Source organism: Triticum urartu, chromosome 7A (assembly GCF_056163025.1).
Source record: "Triticum urartu cultivar PI428250 chromosome 7A, HENAU_Tu73, whole genome shotgun sequence".
Classification (NCBI taxonomy): domain Eukaryota; kingdom Viridiplantae; phylum Streptophyta; class Magnoliopsida; order Poales; family Poaceae; genus Triticum; species Triticum urartu.
In genome coordinates this window covers 559,979,042-559,996,029 of record NC_141879.1, presented here as the reverse complement: position 1 = coordinate 559,996,029, position 16,988 = coordinate 559,979,042, and the positions used below count along the sequence as shown (strand labels likewise).

At 45.6% G+C, this 16,988-nt stretch overlaps 1 protein-coding gene across 1 annotated transcript; it reads right to left on the bottom strand.

The window, feature by feature from the left end:
* Nucleotides 1–14,264: 14,264 nt before the first annotated feature.
* LOC125523419 (uncharacterized) lies at nucleotides 14,265–15,315 on the bottom strand. Its single transcript, XM_048688453.2, has 2 exons — nucleotides 14,948–15,315; nucleotides 14,265–14,821 (listed from the first exon to the last, which is right to left on the bottom strand). The coding sequence occupies exons 1-2, from the start codon at nucleotides 15,162–15,164 to the stop codon at nucleotides 14,595–14,597; spliced, it is 444 nt and encodes a 147-aa protein (XP_048544410.1). The 5' UTR covers nucleotides 15,165–15,315; the 3' UTR covers nucleotides 14,265–14,594.
* Nucleotides 15,316–16,988: the final 1,673 nt, after the last annotated feature.

Genomic DNA, 16,988 nt, shown 5'->3' with positions numbered 1-16,988 from the left:
ATTATTAGCACAATTGATATTAATAGAATTTATAATAACATCATTGCAATCATGCTTTTTATTCAAAGATCTATCATGAATCACTTCATAAAGCACTTCATCACAATTTTCAGATTCACGGATTTCAAGCAAAACTTCATAAAGATAATCTAGTGCACTCAACTCACTAGCAATTGGTTCGACATAATTGGATCTCTTAAAAAGATTAGCAAGTGGATGGGGATCCATAAACTTTTAGCAAGCGAAGATGCAAGCAAAACGAAGGCACATGGTAACACAAGATCGAACGGAAGAGGGGCGAAGCAACGGCGAATCTTATCAAAAATCATTTTAGAAGTGGGGGATAGGAAAATGAGAGGCGAATGGCAAATAATGTAATGTGAGGGAGAAGAGTTTATGATGGGTACTTGGTATGTCTTAACTTGGCGTAGATCTCTCCGGCAACGGTGCCAGAAATCCTTCTTGCTACCTCTTGAGCATGCGCTGGTTGTTGGAAATATGCCCTAGAGGCAATAATAAATTGGTTATTATTATATTTCCTTGTTCATGATAATCGTTTATTATCCACGCTAGAATTGTATTGATAGGAAACTCAGATACATGTGTGGATACATAGACAACACCATGTCCCTAGTAAGCCTCTAGTTGACTAGCTCGTTGATCAATAGATGGTTGCGGTTTCCTGACCATGGACATTGGATGTCGTTGATAACGGGATCACATCATTAGGAGAATGATGTGATGGACAAGACCCAATCCTAAGCCTAGCACAAAGATCGTGTAGTTCGTATGCTAAAGCTTTTCTAAATGTCAAGTATCATTTCCTTAGACCATGAGATTGTGCAACTCCCGGATACCGTAGGAATACTTTGGGTGTGCCAAACGTCACAACGTAACTGGGTGGCTATAAAGGTACACTACAGGTATCTCCGAAAGTGTCTGTTGGGTTGGCATGAATCGAGACTGGGATTTTTCACTCCGTGTAAACGGAGAGGTATCTCTTGGCCCACTCGGTAGGACATCATCATAATGTGCACAATGTGACCAAGGAGTTGATCACGGGATGATGTGTTACGGAACGAGTAAAGAGACTTGCCGGTAACGAGATTGAACAAGGTATCGAGATACCGACGATCGAATCTCGGGCAAGTATCGTACCACTAGACAAAGGGAATTGTATACGGGATTGATCGAATCCTCGACATCGTGGTTCATCCGATGAGATCATCGTGGAACATGTGGGAACCAACATGGGTATCCAGATCCCACTGTTGGTTATTAACCGGAGAACGTCTCGGTCATGTCTGCATGGTTCCCGAACCCGTAGGGTCTACACACTTAAGGTTCGATGACGCTAGGGTTAGAAGGAATAAATATACGTGGTTACCGAATGTTATTCGGAGTCCCGGATAATATCCCGGACATCACGAGGAGTTCCGGAATGGTCCGGAGGTAAAGATTTATATATGGGAAGTCCTGTTTTGGTCACCGGAAAGGTTTTGGGTTTTATCGGTAACGTACCGGGACCACCGGGAGGGTCCCGGGGGTCCACCAAGTGGGGCCACAAGCCCCGGAGGGCTGCATGGCCCAAGTGTGGGAGGGGACCAGCCCCAAGTGGGCTGGTGCGCCCCCCCCACAAGGGCCCAAGGCGCCTAAGGGGAGGAGGGGGGCAAACCCTAAGGGCAGATGGGCCTTAGGGCCCATGCCCGGTGCGCCTCCGTCTCCCCCTCCCCTGGCTGCCCCACCAGATGGGATCTAGGCTGGCCGCCGCCCCTAGGGTCGAACCCTAGGTGGGGGCGCAGCCCCCTTCCTCTCCCCTATATATAGTTGAGGTCTTTGGGGTTGCCAACACATGAGTTTCTGACCTCTCCCTGGCGCAACCCTACCTCTCTTTCTCCTCATATCTCGCGGTGCTTGGCGAAGCCCTGCTGGATCACCATGCTCCTCCACCAACACCACGCCGTTGTGCTGCTGCTGGATGGAGTCTTCCTCAACCTCTCCCTCTCTCCTTGCTGGATCAAGGCATGGGAGATGTCACCGGGCTGTACGTGTGTTGAACGCGGAGGTGCCGTCCGTTCGGCACTAGGATCTCCGGTGATTTGGATCACGACGAGTACGACTCCTTCAACCCCGTTCTCTTGAACGCTTCCGCTTAGCGATCTACAAGGGTATGTAGATGCACTCTCCTTCCCCTCGTTGCTGGTTTCTCCATAGATAGATCTTGGTGACACGTAAGAAAATTTTGAATTTCTGCTACGTTCCCTAACAGTGGTATCAGAGCTAGGTCTATGCGTAGTTACTATGCACGAGTAGAACACAAAGTAGTTGTGGGCGTCGATATTGTCAATTATCTTGCCGTTACTAGTCTTATCTTGATTCGGCGGCATCGTGGGATGAAGCGGCCCAGACCAACCTTACACATACGCTTACGTGAGACCGGTTCCACCGACTGACATGCACCAGTTGCATAAGGTGGCTGGCGGGTGTCTGTCTCTCCCACTTTAGTCGGATCGGATTCGATGAAAAGGGTCCTTATGAAGGGTAAATAGAAATTGGCATATCACGTTGTGGTTTTGGCGTAGGTAAGAAACGTTCTTGCTAGAAACCTATAGCAGCCATGTAAAAACTTGCAACAACAATTAGAGGACGTCTAACTTGTTTTTGCAGCATGTGACGTGTGATGTGATATGGCCAAAAGGATGTGATGAATGATATATGTGATGTATGAGATTGATCATGTTCTTGTAATAGGAATCACGACTTGCATGTCGATGAGTATGACAACCGGCAAGAGCCATAGGAGTTGTCTTAATTTATTTATGACCTGCGTGTCAACATAAACGTCATGTAATTACTTTACTGTATTGCTAAAGCGTTAGCCATAGTAGTAGAAGTAATAGATGACGAGACAACTTCAAGAAGACACGGTGATGGAGATCATGATGATGGAGATCATGGTGTCATGCCGGTGACAACGATGATCATGGAGCCCCGAAGATGGAGATCAAGAGGAGCAAAATGATATTGGCCATATCATGTCACTATTTGATTGCATGTGATGTTTATCATGTTTTACATCTTATTTGCTTAGAACGACGGTAGCTTAAATAAGATGATCCCTCACTAAAATTTCAAGAAAGGTGTTCCCCCTAACTGTGCACCGTTGCGAAGGTTCGTTGTTTCGAAGCACCACGTGATGATCGGGTGTGATAGATTCTAACGTTCGAATACAACGGGTGTTGACGAGCCTAGCATGTACAGACATGGCCTCGGGACACATGCGAAACACTTAGGTTGACTTGACGAGCCTAGCATGTACAGACATGGCCTCGGAACACGGAAGACCGAAAGGTCAAACATGAGTCGTATAGAAGATACGATCAACATGAAGATGTTCACCGATGATGACTAGTTCGTCTCACGTGATGATCGGACACGGCCTAGTTGACTCGGATCATGTAATCACTTAGATGACTAGAGGGATGTCTATCTGAGTGGGAGTTCATAAGATGAACTTAATTATCCTGAACATAGTCAGAAGGTCTTCGCAAATTATGTCGTAGCTCGCGCTTCAGTTCTACTGTTTAGATATGTTCCTAGAGAAAATTTAGTTGAAAGATGATAGTAGCAATTATGTGGACTAGGTCCGTAAACTGAGGATTGTCCTCATTGCTTCATAGAAGGCTTATGTCCTTAATGCACCGCTCAGTGTGCTGAGCCTCGAATGTCGTCTGTGGATGTTGCGAACATCTGACATACACATTTTGATAACTATGTGATAGTTCAGTTAAATGGTTTAGAGTTGAGGTACCGAAGACGTTTTGAAACGTCGCGAAACATATGAGATGTTTCGAGGGCTGAAATTGGGATTTCAGGCTCGTGCCCACGTCAAGAGGTATAAGACCTCCGACGATTTTCTTAGCCTGCAAACTAAGGGAGAAAAGCTCAATTGTTGAGCTTGTGCTCAGATTGTCTGAGTACAACAATCATTTGAATCGAGTGGGAGTTGATCTTCCAGATGAGATAGTGATGTTTCTCCGAAGTCATTACCACCAAGCTGCTAGAGCTTCGTGATGAACTATAATATATCAGGGACATATATGATGATCCTTGAGATATTCGCGATGTTTGACACCACAAAAGTAGAAATCAAGAAGGAGCATCAATTGTTGATGGTTGGTGAAACCACTAGTTTCAAGAAGGGCAAGGGCAAAAAGGGATACTTCATGAAACGGCAAATCAGCTGCTGCTCTAGTGAAGAAACCCAAGGTTGAACCCAAACCCGAGACTAAGTGCTTCTGTAATAAGGGGAACAGCCACTGGAGCAGAATTACCCTAGATACTTGGTAGATGAGAAGGCTGGCAAGGTCGATAGAAGTATATTGGATATACATTGTGTTAATGTGTACTTTACTAGTACTCCTAGTAGCACCATGGTATTAGATACCGGTTCGGTTGCTAAGTGTTAGTAAACTCGAAATAAAAGGCTGCGGAGTAAACGGAGACTAGCTAAAAGTGAGCTGGCGATATGTGTTGGAAGTTTTTCCCAAGCTTGATGTGATCAAGCATCGCACGCTCCCTCTACCATCGAGATTGGTGTTTGCATTGAGCATAGACATGATTGGATTATGTCTATCGCAATACGGTTATTCATTTAAGGAGAATAATGGTTACTCTATTTATTTGAATAATATCTTCAATGGTCTTGCACCTAAAATGAATGGTTTATTAAATCTCGATCGTAGTGATACACATGTTCATGCCAAAAGATATAAGATAGTAATGATAGTACCACCTACTTGTGGCACTGCCACGTAAGTCATATCGGTATAAAACGCATGAAGAAGCTCCATGTTGATGGATCTTTGGGCTCACTCGTTTTGAAAAGTTTGAGACATGCGAACCATGTCTATTGGTGTATATGCATGAAGAAACTCCATGCAAATGGACCGTTTGGACTCACTTGATTTTGAATCACTTGAGACATGCAAATCATACCACATGGGCAAGATGACTAAAAGCCTCGTTTTCAGTAAAATGGAACTAGAAAGCAACTTGTTGGAAGTAATACATTTTGATGTGTGCAGTCCAATGAGTGCTGAGGCGTGTAGTGGATATCGTTATGTTCTTACTTCATAGATGATTTGAGTAGATGTTGAGTATATTTACTTGATGAATCATGAGTCTGAATTATTGAAAGGTTCAAGTAATTTCAGGGTGAAGTTGAAAGATCGTCGTGACAAGAGGATAAAATATCTATGATATGATCATAGAGATGAATATCTGAATTACGAGTTTGGCACAGAATTAAGACATTGTGGAAATTGTTTCACAACTAATACAGCCTGAAACACCATAGTATGATGGTGTGTCCGAACATCATAACTGCACCCTATTGGATATGATGCATACCATGATGTCTCTTATCGAATTACCACGGTAGTTTATGGGTTAGGCATTAGAGACAACCACATTCGCTTTAAATAGGGCACCACGTAATTCCGATGAGATGACACCGTATGAACTATGGTTTAGAGAAACCTGAGCTATCATTTCTTAAAAGTTTGGGGCTGCGATGCTTATGTGAAAAAGTTTCAGGCTGACAAGCTTGAACCCAAAGCGGATAAATGCATCTTCATAGGACACCCAAAACAGTTGGGTGTACCTCCTGTCTCAGATCCGAAAGCAGTAAGGGATTGTTTCTAGAATCGGGTCCTTTCCCGAGGAAAATTTTCTCTCGAAAGAATTGAGTGGCAGGATGGTGGAGACTTGATGAGGTTATTGAACCGTCTCTTCAACTAGTGTGTGGCAGGGCATAGGGAGTTGTTCCTGCGGCACCTACACCAATTGAAGTGGAAGCTTATGATTGTGATCATGAAACTTCAGATCAAGTCATTACCAAACCTCGTAGGATGACAAGGATGCGTACTACTTCTGAGCCGTACGTAATCCTGTCTTGGAAGTCATGTTGCTAGACAACAATGAACCTACGAGCTATGGAGAAGCGATGGTGGGCCTGGATTCCAAAATGGCTCGAGGCCATATAATCCGAGAGAGGATCCATATATGAAAACAAAGTGTAGACTTTGGAAGAACTACTTGATGGTCATAAGGCTGTTAGGTACATATGGATTTTAAAAGGAAGACGGACAATGATGGTAAGTATCACCATTAAGAAAGCTCGACTTGTCGTTAAGATGTTTTCCGACAAGTTCAAGTAGTTGACTACGATGAGACTTTCTCACTCGTAGCGATGCTAAAAGTCTGTTGGAATTATATTAGCGATTACTGCATTATTTATGAAATCTTGCAGATAGGATGACAAAACATTGTTTCCTCGACGATTTTCTTGAGGAAAGGTTGTATGTGATACAATAGAAGGTTTTGTCAATCCTGAAAGATGCTAACAAGTATGCAAAGCTCTAGCAATCCTTCTAAGGACTGGAGTAAGCATCTCGGAGTTGGAATGTATGCTTTGATGAGATGATCAAAGATTTTGGGTGTATGCAAAGTTTATGAGAAACTTGTATTTCCAAAGAAGTGAGTGGGAGCACTATAGAATTTCTGATGAATATATGTTGTTGACATATTGTTGATCAGAAATGACGTAGAGTTTCTGGAAAGCATATAGGGTTATTTGGAAAGTGTTTTTCAATGGAAAGCCTGGATTAAGCTACTTGAACATTGAGCATCAAGATCTATAAGGATAGATCAAAACGCTTAATGGTACTTTCAAATGAGCACATACCTTGACATGATCTTGAAGGTGTTCAAGATGGATCAGTCAAAGAAGGAGTTCTTTCCTGAGTTGTAAGGTATGAAGTTAAGACTTAAAGCTCGACCGCGGCAGAAGAAAGAGGAAGGACGAAGGTCGTCCCCTATGCTTTTGTCATAGGCTCTATACGGTATGCCATGCTGAGTACCGCACCTGATGTGTGCCTTGCCACATATCTGGCAAGAGGGTACAAAGGTAATCTAGGAGTAGATCACCAGATAGCGGTCTAAATTATCCTTAGAGGAATAAGGATATGTTTCTCGGTTATGGAGGTGATAAAGAGTTCGACGTAAAGAGTTACGTCGATGCAAGCTTAACACCTGTCCGGATAGCTCTGAGTAGAGATACCGGATACGTATAATGGAGCAACAATTTAGAATAGCTCCAAGTAGAACAGTTATTTGAAATGGCTCCAAATGTAGCGTAGTAGTTGCATCTACAAGATGACATAGAAATTTGCGAAGTACATACGGATCTGAATGTTGCAGACCCGTTGACTGAAACCTCTCTCACAAGCATAACATGATCAAACCCAGAACTCTTTGGGTGTTGGTCACATGGGGATGTGACCTTGAGTGTTAATCACATATCGATGTGAACTGGATTATTGACTCTAGTGCAAGTGGGAGACTGTTGGAAATATGCCCTAGAGGCAATAATAAATGGGTTATTATTATATTTCCTTGTTCATGATAATCGTTTATTATCCATGCTAGAATTGTATTGATAGGAAACTCAGATACATGTGTGGATACATAGACAACACCATGTCCCTAGTAAGCCTCTAGTTGACTAGCTCGTTGATCAATAGATGGTTGCGGTTTCCTGACCATGGACATTGGATGTCGTTGATAACGGGATCACATCATTAGGAGAATGATGTGATGGACAAGACCCAATCCTAAGCCTAGCACAAAGATCGTGTAGTTCGTATGCTAAAGCTTTTCTAAATGTCAAGTATCATTTCCTTAGACCATGAGATTGTGCAACTCCCGGATACCGTAGGAATACTTTGGGTGTGCCAAACATCACAACGTAACTGGGTGGCTATAAAGGTACACTACAGGTATCTCCGAAAGTGTCTGTTGGGTTGGCATGAATCGATACTGGGATTTGTCACTCCGTGTAAACGGAGAGGTATCTCTGGGCCCATTCGGTAGGACATCATCATAATGTGCATAATGTGACCAAGGAGTTGATCACGGGATGATGTGTTACGGAACGAGTAAAGAGACTTGCCGGTAACGAGATTGAACAAGGTATCGGGATACCGACGATCGAATCTCGGGCAAGTATCGTACCACTAGACAAAGGGAATTGTATACGGGATTGATCGAATCCTCGACATCGTGGTTCATCCAATGAGATCATCGTGGAACATGTGGGAACCAACATGGGTATCCAGATCCCGCTGTTGGTTATTAACCGGAGAACGTCTCGGTCATGTCTGCATGGTTCCCGAACCCGTAGGGTCTACACACTTAAGGTTCGATGACGCTAGGGTTATAAGGAATAGATATACATGGTTACCGAATGTTGTTCGGAGTCCCGGATGATATCCCGGACATCACGAGGAGTTCCGGAATGGTCCGGAGGTAAAGATTTATATATGGGAAGTCCTGTTTTGGTCACCGGAAAGGTTTTGGGTTTTATCGGTAACGTACCGGGACCACCGGGAGGGTCCCGGGGGTCCACCAAGTGGGGCCACAAGCCCCGGAGGGCTGCATGGGCCAAGTGTGGGAGGGGACCAGCCCCAGGTGGGCTGGTGCGCCCCCCCCCCCACAAGGGCCCAAGGCGCCTAAGGGGAGGAGGGGGGCAAACCCTAAGGGCAGATGGGCCTTAGGGCCCATGCCTGGTGCGCCTCCGTCTCCCCCTCCCCTGGCCGCCCCACCAGATGGGATCTGGGCTGGCCGCCGCCCCAGGTGGGGGCGCAGCCCCCTCCCTCTCCCCTATATATAGTTGAGGTCTTTGGGGCTGCCAACACATGAGTTTCTGACCTCTCCCTGGCGCAGCCCTACCTCTCTTTCTCCTCATATCTCGCGGTGCTTGGGCGAAGCCCTGCTGGATCACCATGCTCCTCCACCACCACCACGCCGTTGTGCTTCTACTGGATGGAGTCTTCCTCAACCTCTCCCTCTCTCCTTGCTGGATCAAGGCATGGGAGACGTCACCGGGCTGTACGTGTGTTGAACGCGGAGGTGTCGTCCGTTCGGCACTAGGATCTCTGGTGATTTGGATCACGACGAGTACGACTCCTTCAACCCCGTTCTCTTGAACGCTTCCGCTTAGCGATCTACAAGGGTATGTAGATGCACTCTCCTTCCCCTCGTTGCTGGTTTCTCCATAGATAGATCTTGGTGACACATAAGAAAATTTTGAATTTCTGCTGCGTTCCCTAACACTGGTTTTCCCTTGAAGAGGAAAGGGTGATGCAACAAAGTAGCGTAAGTATTTCCCTCGGTTTTTGAGAACCAAGGTATCAATCCAGTAGGAGACAACGCTCAAGTCACCTAGTACCTGCACAAACAATCAAGAACCTCGCAACCAACGCGATAAAGGGGTTGTCAATCCCTTCACAGTCACTTGCGAAAGTGAGATCTGATAGAGATAATAAGATAAATATTTTTGGTGTTTTGTTGCGTGGATTTGAAAGTAAATATTGCAAAATAGTAAACGAGATGCGATAATAAAAGAGATGCACTATAATAAGAAAGAGACCCGGGGGGCATAGGTTTCACTAGTGGCTTCTCTCATGTATTACGGTGGGTGAACAAATTAACGCCGAGCAATTGATAGAAAAGTGCATAGTTATTGTAAGGCAATGATCATGAATATAGGCATCACGTCCATGTCAAGTAGATCGAAACGATTCTGCATCTACTACATTACTCCACACATCGACCGCTATCTAGCATGCATCTAGAGTATTAAGTTCATAAGAACAAAGTAACGCATTAAGCAAGATGACACGATGTAGAGGGATAAACTCAAGCAATACGACATAAACCCCATCTTTTTATCCTCGATGGCAACAATACAATACGTACCTTGCTGCCCCTACTATCACTAGGAAAGGACACCGCAAGATTGAACCCAAAGCTAAGCACTTCTCCCATTGCAAGAAAGATCAATCTAGTAGGCCAAACTAAACCAATAATTCGAAGAGACTTGCAAAGATATCAAATCATGCATATAAGAATTCAGAGAAGAACCAAATAATATTCAAAGATAATCAAGTTCATAAACCCACAATTCATCGGATCTCGACAAACACAACTAAAAGAGTATTACATCGAATAGATCTCCAAGAACATTGAGGAGAACTTTGTATTGAAGATCAAAGAGAGAGAGAAGAAGCCATCTAGTTAATAACTATGAACCCGAAGGTCTGTGGTAAACTACTCACGCTTCATCGAAGAGGCCATAGTGTTGATGTAGAAGCCCTCCGTGATCGATTCCCCCTCCGGCAGATCGCCGGAAAAGGCCCCAAGATGGGATCTCATGAGTACAGAAGGTTGCGGCAGTGGAAAAGTGGTTCCGTCGCTCCCCTTGATGTTTCTAGGGTATAAGGGTATATATAGGTGAAAGAAGTACGTCCGTGGAGCTCCGTGGGGCCCACGAGGGTGGGGGCGCGCCTACCCCCCTGGGCGTGCCCTCCTGCCTCGTGGCCACCTCACGGAGTTCCAGACTTCCACTCCAAGTCTCCTGGTTTGCTTTCGGTCCAAGAAAGATCATCGCGAAGGTTTTATTCTGTTTGGATTCCGTTTGGTATTCCTTTTCTGTGAAACACTGAAATAGACAAAAAAACAGAAACTGGCATTGGGCCTTCGGTTAATAGGTTAGTCCCAAAAATAATATAAAAGAGTATATTAAAGCCCATTAAACATCCAAAACAGATAATATAATAGCATGGAACAATCAAAAATTATAGATACGTTGGAGACGTATCAGGCTCCTCCAATTTCTTCTTTGCCTCAGGCCTCCTAATACATGTGAGAAAGAAAGCAATGCAAGTTCTCCTTCTAATATTAATGATCAAACCTACAAAAATGTTTCGCAAACCCTATTCTAAACTGCCTGCCTCATGAATTGCCTAGGACATCACTAGTGACATATGTATAGCCACGGTATTAATGGTAAGATTGGACCTTATTTTAAAACTTACAAGGGACTGAGATAGGTGATGCTCTATTTCCTTTGCTTTTCGATTTAGCTGCAGATGCCCTAGATATTATTACGCAAAGGCCAATGTTAATGGTTTTTAAAAAGGGGTTCTTGCCGAAAATATTTCTCATGCAGCAAACATGCTACAAATGTTGATGATACAACTTTCCTACTACAAGATGATGTTGATTGTGCTAGGAATCTGAAATTTATTCTGGGTGCTTTTGAGCAGATGTCTGGAATCACAGTTAACTTTCATAAGAGTGAGTTGTTTCTCTTTGGTGAGACAAAAATAAAATGAATAATTATGAGGAGATATTTACTTGCAAAATGGGAGGGCTACATATGAAATATTTAGGTATGCATGTTTTTATGTCAAAATTAGAAACAAATAGATAGCTAAAAGATGTGCACGTTGGTAGGACAAACTCCTGGGTTCAATTCCTGGGCGAATTACCCTAGTTCAAGCTTGTTTGACTAACATGCTTCTCTTCATGATGTCATACTATTCTATTCCATAGGGGGCTTTGAAAAAAGTTGATTTCTTTAGAGACAAGATAGTTTGGCAAGGACATGAAGACAAGAAAAAAATGTCACTTAGATAATAGGAAAATCTGCTGTAAGCCTAGAGATCCAGGTGCCTTGGGCATTCTTAATTTGGAAATCATGAACAAAGCTTTACTAGCCAAATGATTTTTGAAACTTGAAACTGAAAATGGGCTCTCGTAATTTGTCTTACTTAACAAATATGTGCTTGATGGATGTTTTTCTATGGCAAAACCCAAGGTTGGTGATTTACAATTCTGGGTCAACATTCCGAATGTCAAAAAATATACTTTATCAGTTTTATAGATGGAGGTTGGGTGATGGGCATAGTGTTTGATTTGGGGAAGATGTGTTGGGTGGATGATACGACTTAAAAAATGATTATCCCAGACTTTACCTACTCAACTTTGACCATAATATTATAGTGGTTGAAGCTTTGCAAAAAGGATGGGGAGGATTTAAGTTTAGAAAGACTTTGTATAAGGAATCGCTAGAATTGTGGAGAAACCTTAAATTGAGATGTGAAGGGACTGAAATGGGACCAGGAAAAGACCAAATTGAGTGGTCTTTAACCGGTAACAAAAAAATGTCAAGTCACTTTAGTGGAAAATGATTGAGGCACACTCTCACTTCCCACAGAAATTCCTGTGGAAAGTAAAAATTCTCCTAAAATCAAGTATTTCTTGTGGTTGTTGGCCAAAAAAGGTATTCTTACTAAGAACACTTTGGTGAGGAGAGGTTGGAAAGGGAGCAAATTATGTGTCATCTGTGGTAAAGAGGAGATGACTGACCATTTGTTTTTCAATTGTTCCGTTGCTACTTCGGTTTGGAGTCTTCTAAAATGTGCTTTTGGTTTGAATTCGGTCCCTTTCTTTGTTGAGAATTGCTTTGGGAGATGGATTAAAACTTTCCCAAAGATTAAAAAAATGGTTGGTTCTAGTTGGTGTTTCTCCGCTATTTTGGACACTGGAAATGCAGAAACAACATCATTTTAAAAAGAAACTATATACTAGTCTAATGATTCTCATAAAGCTAATTTGTTTTTGGATCGTTGGCTGGACTATTCTGCGGATGGGGAAGGAAAACATAGTGGTCTTGATGGTAGTAGCAAAGCTGATAGAGCGAGTAGCAAATGAAGTATTACAAGTCATCGCGGGGCTGGAGATATGGGGTACTACGAATTGGTGGCTAAAATCTAAAGAAGGTCTCTCTATCAACGATGTTCTATCTGCTTTAATCGTTGTTGTTCTACCTTGGCTTCGCCTTTCAGCTCTACTGCCTCTCCTTTTGGGAGGAATATGGCTAGTTGGCTCATTCCTAGACCTTTTATGCCTTGAGCTGCGTCATTGTAATATTGTATAGTTACTGGCAGGTGTTTGCGGTGTTGCTCACCTGTTCAGGCTTGCCTTTCCTGGCTTCTATTGCTCGGCTGGGGCGATGCGTGGGAATGTTGCTGCATGTTGAACTTTGCTCATCTTCCTTTTTTTTCCCTTTCTGGGTAGTAGTTTGTATCAGGCTTTGTATCAGATGGTTTCTTGGGTTCTTTCAGTTAAAAAAAAGTACAGTCGTGATTGTCATATTATTGACAATCTCAAAATAGATATGATCACAGACTATTAATCCGCTATTTGCCGCCATATTAACTTGGCGATATTACTCTGTGAGTCATTATCCAAGAATGGTTGAATCAACCGTAATTTTGTTAGGGCATCTCAAATGTGGATAACCAAAAATGTCCATGGACACGTTCAAACGTGTCTATAGATAGTCGGTCGCATAGAGATCATCCAATCGGAGTCATCAAAAGATCATGAACACCAAGCTTTTAGCTCGCGTGATTGCTGGTAGACTGATACGGTTTGAATGCGCAAAGGGTTCTAAAGAGAGTTTTGAGGTAGGTCCGGGGTGTCGAAGTCGGACATGACGGGCGTCCGAACTCTTCGAGAACTCCACCAATTTGACGTCGGTTTGCGTGATTTTGGACGTCTAAGCGGGTCCAGCCCAATTTCATGTTAAGAGGCCTAAAATGTTCGGCGTTTAGATGATTCAAATGCCCTTAAACGGTTAGCAACTGCCCTCCACCTCAACTGCCACTGACACACGCCAAAGGGCACACGGCCATACGGCAAGCCACACGCAGGCGAGGCCAGCTCGAGCAGAGCTTTGCCCACGCGGGTCCGCGAAGCCTGGAGACGCCCGTGGCCGTGGTCAGTGCTCACGGGCCGACCTGCCGCCGTGCGCGGGCGCGGCGCTGCTCCGCCGCTCCTTCGGCTGGGCGCATGTGATCCCGGTCAATCGAACCCGCAGCCTTTCTTATCCACCACCCTATCTCCCTTCACCTGTCACTGCCGGCGACCGAGACGGACACCGCCCCGCCCGGAAAGACACCGAGCTTTCGCGTCGCGTCGACCATATCTCCAGAGAAGATTCAAAATCCAGGGGAGGAAAAACTGAAGAATCTGGCCGGAAAATTGAAGGCCACCAGTGGTAGTAGGTCGTATCTGGGGCACCAAATGGAGGGGGGAGGAAGCTGAGCCTTGTGTTTCGTTGCCTGCAGCCCTGCACTACCACGACAGCAACGCCCGACCACAGCCGCTGATATGACGACATCCCAAAGAACCAAATCCAGCAACACAACACAAAATTGGCGGGCAAAATCGCTTTGTCTTGAGCTGCTCGCCGAGAGGGGCAGATCAAACCAAGCAGTCAAATCGAAGCTTGGAGCACCAGAAAAATAAATTTTAAAGAGAAAATGTTGCACAAGGAGGGAGCCGTGGAATGAAATGAAGAACAGGATCAAAGGCAACTTTCATTAACCATTAGATCAGGTACAACAATGCAAGGACCCCTTGTTCTTGGACCAATTTGGCTACTTACGCAGGTAGAAACAGTACGCACTCGTACGAGTTACGACAACGAGTAGAACAATTAATAAGACGCACCACACAGATCGCTCGCGCGTAGCGTACGGGATGCTCACTAATTACAAAAATCTCCCAATCAGCGGCGACGCTAATGAACAAGAAACGCGAAAGGCACTGGCAGCTTCGGCCGGACTAAGACGGGGATGGGATGGATTAAACGGCGGGGGTTAATTGACGCCGGCAGCTTAGTAGGAGCAGGCGGTCCTGAGCATGGAGCGGCCGCGGAGCATGCCGCGGTACAGCGCCTCCCGGTTCGCCGGCATCGCGGCGCCCCTGCAGGACGGCCCCGGCCCCGACGCCACCGCCTCCTCCACCTCCGGCGCCGGGCGAGCTGGGCCGTGGTCAACGACGTCGGCGGCGAAGCGCACCCGCTTCATGCTCCCGCGCCGCGCCTTCTCCCGCTTCCGCTTCTCTGCACGCACGGAGAAAGAAAGAAACAGGGCACACATGTAAGAACCAAGAACCAAAAACTGTGCTGTGCGGACGAATGAAGTAACGAACGGCAGGGCTGTGGAGGTGCAGGTGCTGCGCCACTCACCGGAGGAGGAGAGGCAGGGCCGGAGCCGGGCGGGAGACGGGGACGTGGCGGCGGCGTCGGAGGAGACGAGGTGGTGGTCCGTCTGCTTGGCGCGGCAGAGCGAGAAGAGCACGAGGGTGCCGGAGAGCGCCATGGCGGTGGCGGCGAGGGCGAGGCCGGCGTGGGAGCCGCCCAGCGCGGAGCCCGCCGCCGCGGTGGACGACGACGACGACGACATGGCACAGTGCGGCGCAGATCACAGGCTCCCGTGGGAGACGGAGAGCAGAGACCCGACGACGGCGACAATCGGGGGCGGTGGGCTGGTTGTTGCGTCCTGTGAGAGGGAGGGGGGACCGTGCAGTGCTCGTAGGCGCGCGCGCTGCTCCGGCTATAATATAGCGCGCGCGGCGGCTGTGAGAAGGGCGAGCGACCTTGGTGGCCGTTGGATCGGGTCGCGGTGGTCACGTTTGTTTAGTTTTTTTTTAGGGTGGTTTATCGACTGGCAGAAGTTACCTGGAAAGATGCTGGAGATGGGGCTGGGATCATTGGAGTGGGGGCCGAATGGTCATTTCGTAGTTGCTGCGTGACATTACAAAATTATTACCGCCACAAAATTAAAGCCCGCTTTTGGCGAAGAAAGGCCTGATGCTCGTGCTCATCGCCGTCTGATATCTGTGACATGGACTGTACACAATTCTGTGAAGTGTCCACAATTGGCCCAAAAGGTTCCCAACGTTCATGAACTGCTCGACTCGATCGAGCGAGCTCACTGGATGCTCGTAGGCTGGTGGAGAGAAGACCAGAAACCACACGCCTCAGAACTCTCCACACGATTAATCTATGCACCCGACGCCGTCGGCCGGGTCCGTCCGGCGCATGCAGCCCCCACCCCACCCCACCTATCCCGATCCTATCCAACGGCAGAATCCGCGCGCATATTCCTCCAATCCACGGCAGTGGCCTAACCAAACCACCCAGCGTCATCCGACAATTAGTAAGTAGAGTATATCCATCCATTCAATCAATCCGGCCCTCGTTGCTGCCGGAGAGCGCTGTCGCGTGCGGTGGCTCTGCCTCTGCGCTGCGTTGCTTCCAGGGAGCGCAACTTGTGCCTTGTGCGCGCGTACGTACGTACGTCGACGGGGACGCAGCCGAAAGAGCCCGCGCTTTGGAGCTAACGAGAACGAACGTGGGCCCTATTTTTTATTATTATTATTTTTTTAACGCTCGCATTCAGCAGTCGAGTAACCAGGGTCCTGTTAAGAATGCGCTAGTGGCTGGCTGCTGGAATATCCGCTGGATCCCGTTTCCCTCTCCCGGCCGGAGTGACGATGGCGTAAAAGGCATCTGGAGTCATTAACTTAGCAAAAGGCATTAAAGTACCGCGAAAGACATGACATGTCACTCTCTCTGGCCGCCATCTTTTAACCTTTGCGTTGTGCTGATGCGAACATGCAATGCAGGGGACCAATTTGCCATTGTACTTTCTTCTCTCAACTTTTCTTTTTACCATGCTTTAAGAATAGAAAAACATGCATTATTATTATAACTCGAGACAATGGAGTATGCATGTCATCAAGGCATTAGTTAATGATTCTTGAAGAAAAGAGAGGGAACATCTCAGTGATTAAGAAGAAGAATCCTCTAATTAATTAGCACACAAACATCAGAATGGAGTACATATTTGTATTAGATTCGCCATATGGGTGTATTTTAGTGACAATTAATCGCCATATGGCGAATCTAATACAAATATGTGTCGTAATGGGTGTATTTTAGTGACAATTAATCAAAAAATTCCAACACAAATACATATTTGTATTTTTCTAGGTGACGTTCAAAAGAAATATTTGATACTAGGTTGTACCAAGATATAAGATGATTTTCCAGTTTAACTTAAACTACAAAAACATCTTATATTTTGATACGAAGGGAGTACTTCATCTGCTCTCTCCATAATTTACACCTCTTCATATTCATTATTGCGCAAATTGCCATGTTCCAAAGCGCAAATAGGACCGTAGTCATTTAGAACACACCTGCACGGTCTTCAGTGTTATTT

What these genes read in the sequence shown, in the direction of transcription:
- LOC125523419 (XM_048688453.2), bottom strand. Translation starts at nt 15,164, where the DNA reads ATGTCGTCGTCGTCGTCGTCCACCGCGGCGGCGGGCTCCGCGCTGGGC. An exon ending in GCCCTGCCTCTCCTCCTCCG is followed by an intron (nt 14,822 to 14,947) that starts GTGAGTGGCGCA and finishes CCGTGCGTGCAG; the next exon opens with AGAAGCGGAAGCGGGAGAAG.